This window comes from Acomys russatus, chromosome 30 (genome assembly GCF_903995435.1).
Source record: "Acomys russatus chromosome 30, mAcoRus1.1, whole genome shotgun sequence".
NCBI lineage: Eukaryota > Metazoa > Chordata > Mammalia > Rodentia > Muridae > Acomys > Acomys russatus.
Genome location: NC_067166.1, coordinates 15107745 through 15122440, shown reverse-complemented (window position 1 = coordinate 15122440; position 14696 = coordinate 15107745). Strand labels below are relative to the sequence as shown.

The window sequence follows — 14696 nt, the reverse complement described above, 5'->3', positions numbered from 1 at the left end:
GAATAATAAGGAAAGATCACATAGGTACTAGGAAGCCGCAGCCTTCAGTCTCGGAGTACTAAAGGCCACCTATATAGGGCATCCCAGTGCGTAAAGGTTGGTAAAAGATGTCATTAGCTGTAGCACCATTTTCTTACAGTAGTCTCATCATAATGAAGCACAGAATATTAATGACCAGGAAATACTGCTACTGAAGTATTGCTGTACATGAGGACCTATGTACATTGGTGGTTTTAATTTCCAGTGCTCAGTGACGAACGGAAATGGAGATTGTTGACAAAGGAGAATACCCAGGAAGCAGAATTCTCTTTTGTCCCCCTGGAGAGGGCATCCCAGCCCTGTCATTCTGTGACTGTCCAGACACACACACAGGTCATGATGCCACCAGTGCGGGGGGGGGGCAGCTGGAGTCACTGGATGGTGGGTCTTTCTCATTTACTCTGTTCGTTCATTCATTCATTCGTTCATTCATTCATTAAAAAAAAAAAAAGTACTGAGTGCCTATTATGTCCCAGACGTTGACTGTGAACAAAGCAGTGGTGCTGATGAGGAACACAGTTTTGTCCTCATCTGGGTTTGACACTCCCTGCAGCTAATATGGATGGATTCACATCAGTAGGATGTAAGAGGGTCTGAGAAAGGGCTCAAGGTCAAGGTCAAAGAGTGCATCCTCATTCTTCCGCCCTAGGACCCCAGTACAAGGCAGCGAAACAGAGAATGAGGAGAGTATAGACAGTGCCTCTGCTTGGCTAAGGCCGGTGTACCAGACACCGACCACACCCTTTCTCAAACTGCCCCCTTTCATCATCTCAGGGCTAGGAGGTGCTTTCCTGGCCTTTCTTCCCACTGCCTGAGAAAGCAGTGTAGATCATGGCCTATTGGGAGATACAGCCACAATCTTGATGGATTCCATGCAACTGAGAATAAACCTCCTTAACGGATACCACAGACCCACAGCTCCCATGAGCATGGCCACGGGATGACCAGTCCACCTTCTCTAGGCGGGGCTTGGGACTATCCCACAGCTCAGAATGGGTGAAAGTGACCTCAGGATCAGGACAGTGAAGTCCAAAGGCATGACACAAGCCACACAAGCTGGGGCTAGCAGAAGCCTAGACAGAATGAGCAACAATGTTGGGCGTAGCAGGATCAAAACACACTTAGCTGTTGTGGAAATGGAGGCACAGACAGCTCTCCATGCTGGCTTACGGCAACTGACTTTATGCTCCACAGTGACATGAGCGAGAGATGGGTGAGCTGACTGACTGGTCACGGAAACGGAAATCCTGGACAAGATCTCCCAGACAGGGAGCCCTCAGAGCCAGCAGAACCATCAGCAATCATCTGCTCCCTGCCTTTGTTCCAAGACACAAATCTTGCCAATAAAACTGGTTATTAGCAGAGGGAGTTCTAATGACTGACTTGTAAAGCAAAAAGACCCAGCTGCCCTGGCCTCCAGGACTCAGATTGCTTTCTATGTCAAGTTCCCAGCGTCCATAGCTTAGGGAGCAGGAGGGACAACCCAGCCACCCTGGCCCCCAGATGCTAACTCCAGCCAACAGCAGGGTCCTTCCAGGTTTTTACTGTCTTTAAAAATGTACAGTGGGTTGAAACTGGACTCCTTTAGGGAGTTGTGTAGCGTGAAGACCAGGTGCAGGGGTGGGGATGATAAAGAAGGAAAGCCTGCAGAGCAGGGGGTCTGAGAACGAGCCTGTGCAGAAATGGGTTCCAGACTCCCGTGGTACCCTACATCCAGGGGTTCCACACGCCAGTGTCCTTGGGGTCACAGTGAGGGTCCAAAGGTGGGAAGAAGGAAGGCACAGAGTGTTTGTGGTAGTACTGCAGGCGGGAAAGAAGCTTCCGGACGATGTGGGGGTGCTCCTGGGACACGTCGTGCCTTTCTTCAGGGTCCTGGTTGATATCAAACAGCCAGAGAGTCTTGGCCGGTGGGTCCAGCGAAGGTATCTCAGACACACTGGATTGAGTTGGAGGCGGGAACCAGTATCCACAGCCTGAGGAGAAAGGCAACTTTAGTGGGGGAAGCAGCACTGTTTCTGGGTTCTAATCTCAAGGGATCTGGGGACAAGGCTGCCCTGGCTTGTAGGTAATGGTCATATAAAAAAATGTGTCCCTTGGTGTTGACTCTAGATTTGTCTCAGAGTCTGATTTCCATGCTTTTATGAGGCAGATCCTATTGCTTTACAACAAGGGATATTAAAACAATATGTGTGAGCCAGGTGTGGTGGCCCATGCCTTTAATCCTAGCACTCGGGAGACAGAGGCAGGTAGATCGCTGTGAGTTCGAGGCCAGCCTGGTCTATAAAGTGAGTCCAGGACAACCAAGGCTACACAGAGAAACCCTGTTGCAAAAAAAAAAAAAGTGGGGTGGTGACAAGAGGTGGGGTGTCTTTTGTCATAATGGCCTGGTGGGGGTGGTGAGGATCCTCCTGGTATTGAGCCAACGCAGCACAGTGACTCTTAGATCTCTTGCCATCTCAACTCATGGGACAGCCCCAAACAATGAACTGCCACTGTAAACACCAAGAGTGCTTGTAGGCTAAGTGTTGCTAAATTGCATCAGAGCCCACATGAGCATGCCATATTTACAAAGCATTGTGAAGCTGTCCCTCTCTAAGAGTGGAGGAAGGAGGTAGACCCTTCCTACAGCCAGAGTACTGGTGAAGATTTGCAGCTAGCTGGGTGTGCTATGTCTGATGATTACATGGGTCTAGAATCCATATATGTCTGGGAAGCATCTCAGTGGGATTTTCTTCTCATACCTCCACTACAGATTAATAATAATAATTAGTAATTAATAATAATAACTCAGAGGGTCAGAATGAGCAGCTGAAGCCATTTCTCTACCCTACAACTTCAGAGATATAGCAAAAAAAAAAAAAAAATAAAATAAAATAAATAAATAAATAAATAAATAATAAATAAAAAATAAAATAAAATAAAAATAAAAATAAAACAGTAGCTATTGTTTCGGTGAGCTTTCCTTCGCTGCTGTTTGGTGGGCAGGCTGCTCAGGCCATGACAACAGAAATTGTGTAATATGGACCAGACAGAGGCTTAAGACCATGAAACCCCAAGCAGACAGCTGCTTTCTTAAGATCCACGGGGAATGTAAAAGATCTGAAGGACTGGGCTAGAGAGATGGCTCAGTGGTTAAGAGCACTGTCTGCTCTTTCAAAGGACCCTGGTTCAATTCCCAGCACCCACATGGCAGCTCACAACTGTCTGTAATCCCACACCAAAGCATAAAATAAATTATTAAAAAAAAATATCGGAAGGACTATTTAACTTTACGGCTGTCTGTGCAAACTGAGGGGTTGGCAAGGAGTCTTGAGGAGCCAGCTAGCAAAGGAGAAGAAAGGCTTAGAGCAGAGTGGTGTGGACTTCCCTTTCTATGGGAAAGGCCAGGGAATGAAGTTCCAAGATGACAGAAGGATGGAGGATACAGCCCTTCTCTGGCGGATGCAGGAAGGGGGCTAAGCATTCTACCTGGGTAGCCCGTGAGGAGTTTCCAGTTTTTGTATCTAATCCCAGCATGGATAGATGTGTTAAAGGTGGAATAGCCTAAAGGAAAAGAGTCGTTCTTTGCTGGAGCCGTGTTCTCACTAGGACCTGGGAAGAAACAATTTGGAAGAGTTAGATTGCTGTTATTGGCCTGGGTCGTTATAAACCAACATTTTATATCCTTTCTTGCACAACAGTAGCTTTTGTTCAACACCAGAGTGCAAATGCGTGTCCTGCCACAGAAACGAATCTTTTATTAATATAAACAGAAAGTAGAGTTACATTAGATGTCAGTCATAAACCACCACAAATATAAAGGAAATCCCAAAGAGATTAGAAGATTAATCCATCCTTAAAATCACTGCCTCCCGCCAACATGCAGAGGCCATGTGCATAGCAGTGTCTGTTACAGCAACTGAGCTGGGTGCTGTGTGTGTGTGTGAGTGTGTGTGTGTGTGTGTGTGTGTGTGTGTGTGTGTATGTGTGTGTGTGTGTATGTGTGTGTGTGTATTCTTTTTACTCTTAAATGTGTAAGTGAAACACACTTTATGTGAGTGTTTGTACCTTTGTAGATAGTATATTAAATTATAGAAAGCACATTTTATTGAAGTCTGTCTCAAGCTAGGAGAGGTTAAGCACACCACAAAAACAAACAAACAAACAAACAAACAAACAAACAAAAACCCCAAAACAAAACAAAACAAAAAACCAAAACCAAAAAACCCCCCACAGATACATTTATTTTTAAACCACTAATGAAAACTAAAAGTTAATGAGCAATGCTTTTAACTATTGATTTAACAGGATAACTATGGGTATATGAACAGTTAAAGTATATAAATTACTAGAAGATTACATGGATTATATTAATTTATCATCTTAAGGTCTTATAGCAATTGATCAAGTTTCTAAGGGAACAGTTAGTACTCACCTTGCCCTTGAGTTTAGAACCAGTTAAGAGACAGAAGCCAGACAGACTAACCTAAATTATCAGTTTTGTACCAATAAAAATCACCTATAGAGAACATGCTAGTAACTGACCCTGGGTTTACACTTAGCCACAGTCACTGGACAGTCGCAGGACTCCCTGAGAGCACACAGTGAAACTCAGACACAAACAAAGGGCTGGCTCTGAGCTTTGACCCAGGAAAGAGTCTCCACTGAACACCCCTAGTCTCTTCTTCTGGGTTAACTTCCTCTCTCATCTTCATATGTGAAGTCACTTTGGCCAAGGACGTTGTTTGACCCCTGACGGCCCATGACTCTGAATACATATTTACATATTTATGAGCTTCAACTTTGGACCTCACTGAACATTATTTAGTCTGTTTTAAGTTCATATTTCTCCGTTAACGTCTCAAATATGGTCAAGGCAGTTGTCTTGGGGACACTTCAGAAGGCTCCTTTGTTTTACTGAGCAAGTAGACAGCCTAGTAAGTCATTGCTACAGTTTGTGGTTATGTCTGTAAAAGGGCAGAATCAAAACACAAGGAAACGAAACTAAATGGGGCCTGGGGGCATAGTTTGTTGCAGAGCACTTGTCAAGCATGTTCAAGGCTCTAGAGCTGCCAGAACAAAACTAAACACCAAAGTGCATAGCCCACCAAGGTAATGAAAGGCAGAAAAGGAGTTCAAGACTAGGCTGGGCCAACAACAACAAAACAGACTTTCTGTGCCATGTCCCCCATCCCTACAGAACCTCAGGGCTCCCTGGATCCAACGCAGGGTGTGGCCCAGGCTCTACAGGACATAGAAAAGGTACAAGTCCTGTCCCTTTGTCAGTCTTTCCACATCTGGGCACTGATCCAGTACACATCAGTGGCTCCAGCCCACAAGCACCCACGAGGAAAACCTTTCCAGTTTCTTCTTTGCTTGCAAATATTTTGGCCGCAACACAAAAGGATGCTTCTAGTGATTGGTGTGGGCAGGGATGTGTCTCACAGGAAGCGGGTTCATGGCACACAGGGCCACTGAGAAACTGTGAATCTTCTCATCTCACCCTTCTCGAATTTGTATAAAAGGCACATTTCAATATCAAATATTTTGGATGTTAAAGAAAACAAGCATGCTTCTGTGAACATAAACAAAAGGAAGGAAACAGCTATCTTAGCACTACTTAACATTTATATACATTTTTTTCCCTTAAAACAAACAGGAATGGAAATACCCAAACAAGTCCAAGACTAAACTATCTCTACTTTATTTTTCTCATTTTGAGTGACTGAACAAAGATAACATGTCAAAGATATTAACACCCTAGAGCCAGCACCACAGAGAACATAAGTTAATATTTTGCCACATTTGCTTAAACAAAAAAAACCTTCTATCCCATTTTATTTAGTGTGTGTGTGTGTGTGTGTGTGTGTGTGTGTGTGTGTGTGTGTGTGCGCGCACGCGCGCTCGCATGCACATGTGTGAGACTGCATGTGTCACTGTGGTATGTAGAGGTGAGAGAACAACTTGAAGACGTCATTTCTCTCCTTCTGTCACGTGGGCCCAGGAGATTGAACTCAGGTCATCCTGGCAGCAGGTGCCTTTACCCACTGAGCCATCACCCACCCTACCCTTGCTCTTTTAGTGAAAGAACAGAAGACGATCAAGGTGAAATCCCCTTTGTCCTCATCCTCATTCAGCTCCGTGCTCCATGTGCTCGGCTGCGGTGGCTTCTATGCATCCTCAGCCATGTGGGCGTGCTAAGGAACATACACAGCCCTGCTTCACACCTTACTAAGGCACACTGTGGTATTACACACTTTCTGCAACTCTCATTCCCTCCCCAGGGTATGTAATTATACACGTGTACATGTTCCCTGTCACGCTTTAAGTTCACTACTATACCACACCGTGGTAACAGACGTCTCTGCTCTCGGGCCACTTTTGTTAGTGTCTGATACTGAACCCAGGTCCTCTGCAAGAGCAGCCAGTGTTCTGAACCGCTACGCCAGCTCTCCAGCCCTTAACTGTCTTAACATTTACACTGAAGTTTAACTTATGTCAAACATTAGACTGGCTGATCATTTCTTCCTGGTCAAAGTTTAAAGGACCCAAACTCTAGGTGAGGTTCAAGTCCCAGGACTTTCTTGTGCCAGCTGGAGAGAGGCCTCCCAATGGGAGACAGTCCCGCCCACCAGACTAGAAGCCATGTAGGCTGTGGCTGGAGACTCGCTGCCCATGTAGATCAAATCTTTGAGGTGCTCACGGCTCACGTCCCAGTTACTGTGGGCTTGGCCGAGGCTGTACTCTCTCCTCCTGCTGTGTGGCAGAACCTTCTTTACACATCCAGATGTGAGTGCGAACACTGTTGTCTTGTTTCTTATTTTAAAGGTCACTGCAAATCTAAACACAGAAGTTTTCACCCTAAATATTACACAGGCTAGAACACACCCTCACCCCCACCCCGAGCTGATGCTTTGCCGGCATACTCTGCTCAACTTTCAAAGATGGAAAAAAGTCACAGCGGCCTCTTCAGCAGCTTCAAGCATGTGAAGACTTTAGTGGAATCAGACCCCACAGCCCCACCCTGTAGTTCTAAAAGAGAACCCAGACACTGAGGTGCATTTGAGAAGCCTCTAGAACAACTACTTTTTGTTACTTTAATAATTTGTCATTGAACCATTCTGTCTCTGTTTCAGCCTATGTAAAACAAGTATAAAAAGAGTGCCTGGCCAAGGGGATGAATCTGGGTCAGATACAGAGTCTACAGCTGGTGGGGCTCGTGCACGCTGAGTGTGAAAATCCAGCTTGCTGGGCTCTTGAATGCCCATGCAATTGCCATTGGACAGAACCAATAACCTATGACCCATGGTTGGCAACCATTAAAGTCAAGGTGCTTCCTCTGGGCCTGTAGCAGCTGTGTGGTCTGAGCCAGCTGCCATGAGAACAGGGCATTGCTAGAAAACGATGCAGGGAGTTATAGGCACACAGCCCGTATTTTATATACTATATCGCAGGTCAAGCCCCAAGTGAGACGTAGAGTGAAGCGCAGCGGTGATTATTCATTCTTCATCTGGGACCAGCTGGGGCCTGCAGCTACCCTCACACCCAACTCTGGCTCTCTAAAGCCAGCTAGCTCAGCCATGGCCTATTATCTAGCCCAACTTGGGCTAACCTAGGCTTATGGTCCTCTGCCCTGATCTGATGGTACCATCTTTGTCAGCATCAGATGTATTGAGGTTGGTCTTTGTAGTTACTGGCCTAAGACACTTCCTCAGTGGATGTTGGACATCCAGCGGCAGCAACTGTAAAGTTCCATCATGTGCCTCCTTTAATTACCCAGCCTGCTGTTTCCATTGTGCCGTCTGTGTGCACCTCAGGGACACTTACCCTCCATTCCTCAAATGCAAAGCTCTTTTTACTATATCTGTGATTTTATCATTCTTGTAGGTGATTATCCTCGGAGCCAAGCAATTGCCATCTTGGGGATCCCATCTTTACCCTCTTTTTTTGTTTGTTTGGTTTTGTTGTTGTTTGTTTGCTTTTGTTTTTGGAGACAAGGTTTCTCTGTGTAGCCTTGGCTGTCCTGGAACCTGCTCTGTAGACCAGGCTGGCCTCGAACTGACAGAGATCCGCCTATCTCTGCCTCCAGAGTGCTGGGATTAAGGCATGCGCCACCACTGTCTACGCCCCCACTTCACCATCTTACTTGCAAAAGCATCATCCTAGCTAGGCTTCTTAACTATTTACACGCCTTCATGGAAAAATGCCAGACAGGAAAGGAAGAGAACGGAAAAGAGAGAGCGAAGAACTAGACATGGCCATTGTTCTTTCAGAAACAAGAGACTCATTTACTAAGTTGAGGTGTGTGTGTGTGTGTATAAGAGAGAGAGAAAAAGAGACAGAGAGAGAGAGAGAGAGAGAGAGAGAGAGAGAGAGAGAGAGACAGACAGACAGACAGACACACAGAGAGAGAGAGACAGACAGACAGACAAAGGGACAGACAGACAGACAGACAGACAGACAAAGAGACAGACAGAAACAGACAGACAGAGACTAAAGACGGTGCCCAGGGCCTTACAGAGGCTAACTGCTCTACTGCAGAACTGCATCTGCAGCCCTAACATACAACCCTGGAGCCAGTGCTGGCAGCTAGGCACAGCCAGAGAGAGGATGACAGGTGAGTGGGTAGGCCACAATGGTGAGTGATGCCAGGGGTGGGTGGGTGGGGTTGGGGACTCTAAGAATGCCAAGTGGAGAGTCTTAATTAGTGCAGGTGGGGAGAGAAGGTCTCCCCAAAGAAATGATGGCGAGCATAAAGCTGGGAAGTCGGCAGGCACTGCTTTGGTTTTTCATTTTATTACTTATTTTTTTGTGGGCTGAGGTGGGAGGTGGGAAGGTGATGTGTGCAGTGGCTGTGACAGATCCTGACGCATCTGTACACTCAGACAGCAGAAACTGTCACTTTATAGCTTCTGCTCAAACAGGAACATCTTCATCAAAATCTTCTCGAGGTGGTCTGGAATACCTAAACACAAGACTGGAATTTGTCTCACGGTGGGGGCTCGCTCTCCTTGGGCTCACTAGAAGCCATAGGCGCGGCTGTGGGCTCGCCACTTGCTGCCTGTTGTTTCAAGTACTGGTTTCTCAAGCTTAGTCTCACAGCCTGGGACCACACCACCAGCCTCGGAAGGGCCATTCTAACTCATACAAAAATTTGAAGGAGAAAGTTGAACAGCTTCAGAAGTCTTCATCTGCCTGCGCCTGACGTCAAGGGGGCTTGGCGAAGCCACTTGGGAGTTGCAATCTGTGAACGAAGTCAAGAGCTAGACACTTGTCCTCAGTAAGCAAACTAAAAGAAGTAAATCAAAAGCAGGAATCAGAAAAAGATTCATTCTTTTGTGGCCACATTATTAGGGAGTGGGACAGCAACTCCTCAAGTCCTTCTTCTGGGCTCCGAAGTGAGATCAGAGTTCAAACAGAGAGCCAGAGATAGAATATGCACATCTAAGCAGTCCCAGGCAGGGTGTGGTCTCGCCCACCGCGGACCCATCATTATCCAGTTTACTCTCATTCTGTAAGATGGTCTGGCAGGCTGTTAAAACTGCGAAATCTCTCTCAGGGAGACACGTCCCTCCACCCCACCATCCCTCCTTGGTCTGACACCCTGTCCTTCTCCCAGCATGAAATTCCTAGGGAACCTTCCATTTCTTGGGGGGGGGGGTCTATTGTTTCAATAGTCTGTCTCCTACAACATAGTCAGTGGCAAGGGATGAGAGCCCGGGGCCGTGCACACAGCACATGGGTGCAGATGTGGCCTTTCCAGTGTTATTCTGGAAGCCAGAAGAACGGAAGAGAAGGAAGAGATAAGCACAGAGACAACAGAAAAAGCGAGGCAGCGGTTCTGGGGAGACAAGAGGAGGGGACCCGGAAGGAGGAAGAAGTGGGCAAGAGTGCTGGAACCCTTGTGCAACCAGGGAAAGTTTAGCAACAGCTTTGCCTTTCATTTTTCCCTATAGGTGAGGACACAAGGACAGAGTGACACTCAGGGCTCGGAGCTCAAGCATGGAATGTTAAAAAACACTTAGCAGGGGAGGCCTGCCTGCCATTAAACAGTCTGCTCCTTCCTGGACTTTCACCCGACTAATGCAAGTTTTCTGTTACACCCACACTACTTATTAAGAATCCCATCAGTCCTTGGCGAAATCCTTATAGCTTGAAACAGGAGTATTGGGGAAAATATGCCAGACATGAAGCTAATCAGAAAAAGGTGAGGAAGAATATTACAGATGTTATTTATGACCTAGGGGGAGAAATTAAAATGGCCGTTATTTTTATATATGTGTTCTGCACGATGTGTTCAAAATGAATCTAAGTCCATAATTTTCAGTTTACAAAGTCGATTTCTCTGACACCTACTCACCCAGTCAGTATTTGATTTTTTTTTTTTTAAAGATTTATTTAATGTATACAGTATTCTGCCTGCATGTACACCTGTAGGCCAGAAGAGGGCATCAGATCACATTACAGATGGCTGGGAGCCACCATGTGGTTACTGGGAATTGAACTCAGGACCTTTGGGAGAGCAGTCAGTGCCCTTAACCTCTGAGCCATCTCTCTAGCACCCACCTCTCCTCCTTATTTGATTTTTAAAAGCCCTTGTGAAAAGACAACTTGGAGGTGGCTGGCTCAGCCTGGACAGAGCTCAGTGCTCATCACTGTTGGAAGTGTGACTAGTGACTACTCAGGAAGAAGCCACTTGATGGAGACCTTCACCAGCTGGCTAATGCCTGACAATAGCCGGCAGTGGCAACTGAGCAAACGTCAGGCAAGGAACAGAAAGCCACCACTCCCTGAACTGTCAGCGTGGGACCACACTGAAAAATGAAGCGTGTTTAGTTTATACTGAATCTTGGATAATTTACTTGATACAACTCATTTATCTATAAAGAAGATACTTAGCTTGATCACTGCAGCTGCTAGATACCAAATCCTCAGAATAATAAATAATAATAATAACAATAATGATAATAATAATAATAATAAAATAAAAGCAGTCTAACTAGTAATGAGAAGATGATTTTGTTCAAACACTCCATATTGTAAAACACGCAATAAACATGTGTTGCCGGGGCAAACAAACATGGGGTGTTAAGAGAGTGTGAAGGACATGTGACTACCCTGAGAGGGCTCCCAGGGCGGGCTGGGGCTCTGCACAACATGCAGATGGCAAGTACCAAGAGTGTGAGGATCAGGCACAGGCCTGCAATCTCAGCACCTGGGATGCTGAGGCAGGAGGGCTGAGAGTTTAAGGTTAGCCTGGGCTACATAGCAAGACTCTGTGAATGGGCGGCGGGGGGGAGGCCAGCTGGGGTCCTAGCAGAAAGGCCATCCCTCTTTTTGCAAAGATCTCCCTGTGGAGTCTGCTTTTCCATATCTAAGTGAGGAAGATGCTGCCTCAGAAGAAAGGTTCTGTCAAACGGAGCTCATTCTGACTTTCTTTTGTAGCCTCCTATACTTTACCTCTTTTTCTGCACAGGGGTGTGTGTGTGTGTGTGTGTGTGTGTGTGTGTGTGTATGAGTAGATATGCATGTTGGGAGGCGCACATGTACATATGGAAGCCTGAAATTGATGTCAAGCGTCTTCTTCTATTGTCCTATACTTTATTTGCTGAGGCAGGGTCTCTCTCTGAGCCCAGAGTGTATTGTTCTGCTCAGCTAGCAGTAACTAGCCAGATTGTCCCATGAGTTCTGTGTTCTGAGGGTAATGTTATGTACACGCTCCCACTTCTAGGTTGCTTAGCAACCTTTGACATCATCACCTGCCCTGCTGCTGCCACGTGTGTACCAGATATCAAGGACTGGCCCATCACTGCTCTCTTCCTCTGCCTCAGTTTCTCTCCTCATCTCTGTGTCTGGGGCATCCCCCCTGTCCCCCATCTCCCACACTCTCCCGGATCTCTCCCAGTTGCTCTCTGTCTATGTCACTCTCTTCCTGCCTTCATGGCTCTCTCAGACTATACTTTCTCGCCCCTTCCCTCCATACAGTGAACCTCTTTGTACCAGATCTGTTGTGTAGTATCTCTCTTTATACATAACACCAAGTGCTAGTATTATAGGTGGTCGGCATGCCCAATGAGTTTCAGCATGGGTGCCGGAGATCTGAATTCTAGCCCTCCCTCGGTGCAGCGTGGGCTTTGTCCACTATGGCATCTCCCCAGATTCCTCTCGCTTCTTCTGCCTTCTCTGTTCATCTTTTGAATATTTTCATCCCTCCAGATTGGAACTCAACCCTCCCTTTGGTATTTTAGACCTTGTGGTCTTACCACCTGCCCATACTTCTAGGTCTGTGGGATCCTTAACGTCTCTAACCACAAGGCTGAGCAGGGACCAAGGTGCCAGCATCCGGCCCAGTTGCTTCACCCACACGCTGCCCCTTCAGTCCAACCCTGCATTTTCAGAACAGGAATTTGCTATTGATCTCTTACTTTGGCCTTGGCCATGAAAACAGGTTTGACCTCTTGAGCCTGCCCCTCCCGCTTTCGGCAGTCTATGCGGTGTCTGGCTCCCCTGTCTTTATTCTGTGCCCACTTGTCGCAGGCTTTTTGTTAGCCTTGTGCCCAAGTGAGGTAGAAAAGTCAGAGAAACCCTGTGATTTGGACAGTGCATCAGGAAGCTTCCATGAGCAAACCAGGCATCTCATCCCAACTTCTCCCTGCTGTAGCCAAAGTGGAAGAAGTGTGTAGACAGGGTGATGAAAGCGACAAAGGACCCGAGTACTGCAGAGAACCAGGCCTGAAAGATACCGAGGAACGAGAACTAGGAAGCCAGACTAACGCACGTGAAAGTGCTCACAGAGAGAGGACCCTGTGAGGAGGCAGGAAAAGAGACTAGGGTTTCTTATTTCCCCCTCCTATAATTGAAAATAAGTTTTTTTCCCTTTTTACCTACAAACTATATCCCATTTCCAGTCTGCCATCCCTCTCCTTGCCCCAGTTTTTCCCCACTAGAAATCCTCGCATCTGGATCCATCCCCCTTTTAGTCTCTCATCAGGAAACAAACAGGTTTCTAAACAATAATAATAAGATATAACCAAATAAAAACTAGCGTGTTGGAATTAGAACAAAATAAACAGAAAAAGAAAAGAGACAAGAAAAAGCACACGGACCAGATGTAGCTGCAAAGACTCGCTTATTTTACACACATAGTAATCCCATAGGAACACTAAAGTGGGAGCCATACTATATATGCAAAGGGCCTGTAGGGGAAAAAGAGAGAAGAAAAATAAATATATATAAATAAAGAATAAGATCTTAGAGAAAGAGAGAGAGAGAGGAGAGAGAAGAGAGAGAGAGGGAGAGAGGAAGAGAGAGAGAGAGGAGAGAGAGAGAGAGAGAGGAGGGGAAAGAGAGAGAGAGAGGGAGAGAGAGAGAGAGAGAGGAGAGGAGAGAGAGAGAGAGAGAGAGAGAGAGAGAGAGAGAGAGAGAGAAGAGGAGAGGAGAGAGAGAATAGAACCTCCGAAGATGTCATGGAATTTGTTTCTGTTGAGCATTGTCTGCTGGGTAGTTTGTTTGCCCAGTGAGACTCCCACAGAGAAAACTAAGTGTTCACTTGCAAGTGACTATCAATTGGAGCTTGCATCTGGGTTAGGGATGAGGGAGTGTGTCCACTTCTCCCAGTACAGACCCATGCAGGCCCTGTGCATGCTGTCTCTCGGTCTTTGTCAGTTTCCATGTGCATCTGCACAGCTCCCCTCAGCTCTGAGGGGGAGGGATTTGATGGAGACATCCCAGTTATGGTTGAGCGTTCTGCGTCCTCTCACTCTCTGTATAATGTCTGCCTGTGGGTCCCTGTGTTGGTTCCCATCTGCTGCGGGAGGAAGCGGCTCTGAGGGTGGCTGAGCGAGGCAATGACATGCTCCCCAGCATGCACTGGGCTGCTTCCATGGAATGGCCATAGAAACCTTAACGTGGGAGCCAGTGAGCTTTATAGTGACACAGATAAGGCAGAGGGAACAGAGAACGGGTATTTTCTCTTAGTTGTCATCTAGTTAAAGTGCTAGCAGATGGTCTGTCCTGGCACAGCATCCGTGTGCCAACCACGCCCTCCACTCTGATCCTGCCGCACATGGGCCAATCTAACGCAGGATTGACGGCTACTCATCCAATTTGCATTCTGAGCCTGTCTCTCTCTAAATACACGGTTTTCAAGTAATTGGTGGAGTCCAACAACAAATGGCTATAAATAGGCAGTGTGTGTATAAAAAGAGGGAAACTAACCAAAAATATTCATCCTCAGCCTATGATTAAGATGATGGAAGTAGAGCAGGCTGGGTTGTCTGTTTTCTGGCTTGAGATAAAAGAAGAAAAGCTCCCTCCTCGCCCCCCGCCGCCTGTGCCCCCATCCCAACATGGCATTTAGTGAAACCTTGAGCCCAGATCTGTACAGAGGACCCAAAGGCCCCTCTGAGGACTGAGCTTTTCCTTCATGGCACGGTTTATATCCTAGCAAGGAGGAAAGACACGTCTGGGCTCTGAGCACATTTTTGGACAAGGATGAAATGATGCTAATTTAATAGTTAATTTGGAAAGGGGGGCCTTGCTTGTGGTTCAGCCATGATGGCTGTCAGGCAGGCCTGGCCTCTCTGTGCTGTCTGGGGTATGTCTTCTCTCTCTCTTGGGTCCCAGGAGCCCACACCCCAGCTGCAGCAGTGACAATTACGGTGAAGAGAACTGAAGCT

General features: G+C 46.7%; 1 protein-coding gene across 1 annotated transcript in view; it reads right to left on the bottom strand.

The window, feature by feature from the left end:
- Positions 1–487: 487 nt before the first annotated feature.
- Arsb (arylsulfatase B) overlaps positions 488–14696 on the bottom strand; it is a 139338-nt gene continuing 125129 nt past the window's right edge. Inside the window, exons 7-8 of the mRNA XM_051172240.1 lie at positions 3508–3630; positions 488–2012 (exon numbers count right to left, since the gene is read on the bottom strand). Of these exons, the coding sequence (XP_051028197.1) occupies positions 1747–2012; positions 3508–3630 (389 nt within the window). The 3' untranslated portion in view covers positions 488–1746. The remainder of the gene's footprint in view (positions 2013–3507; positions 3631–14696) is intronic.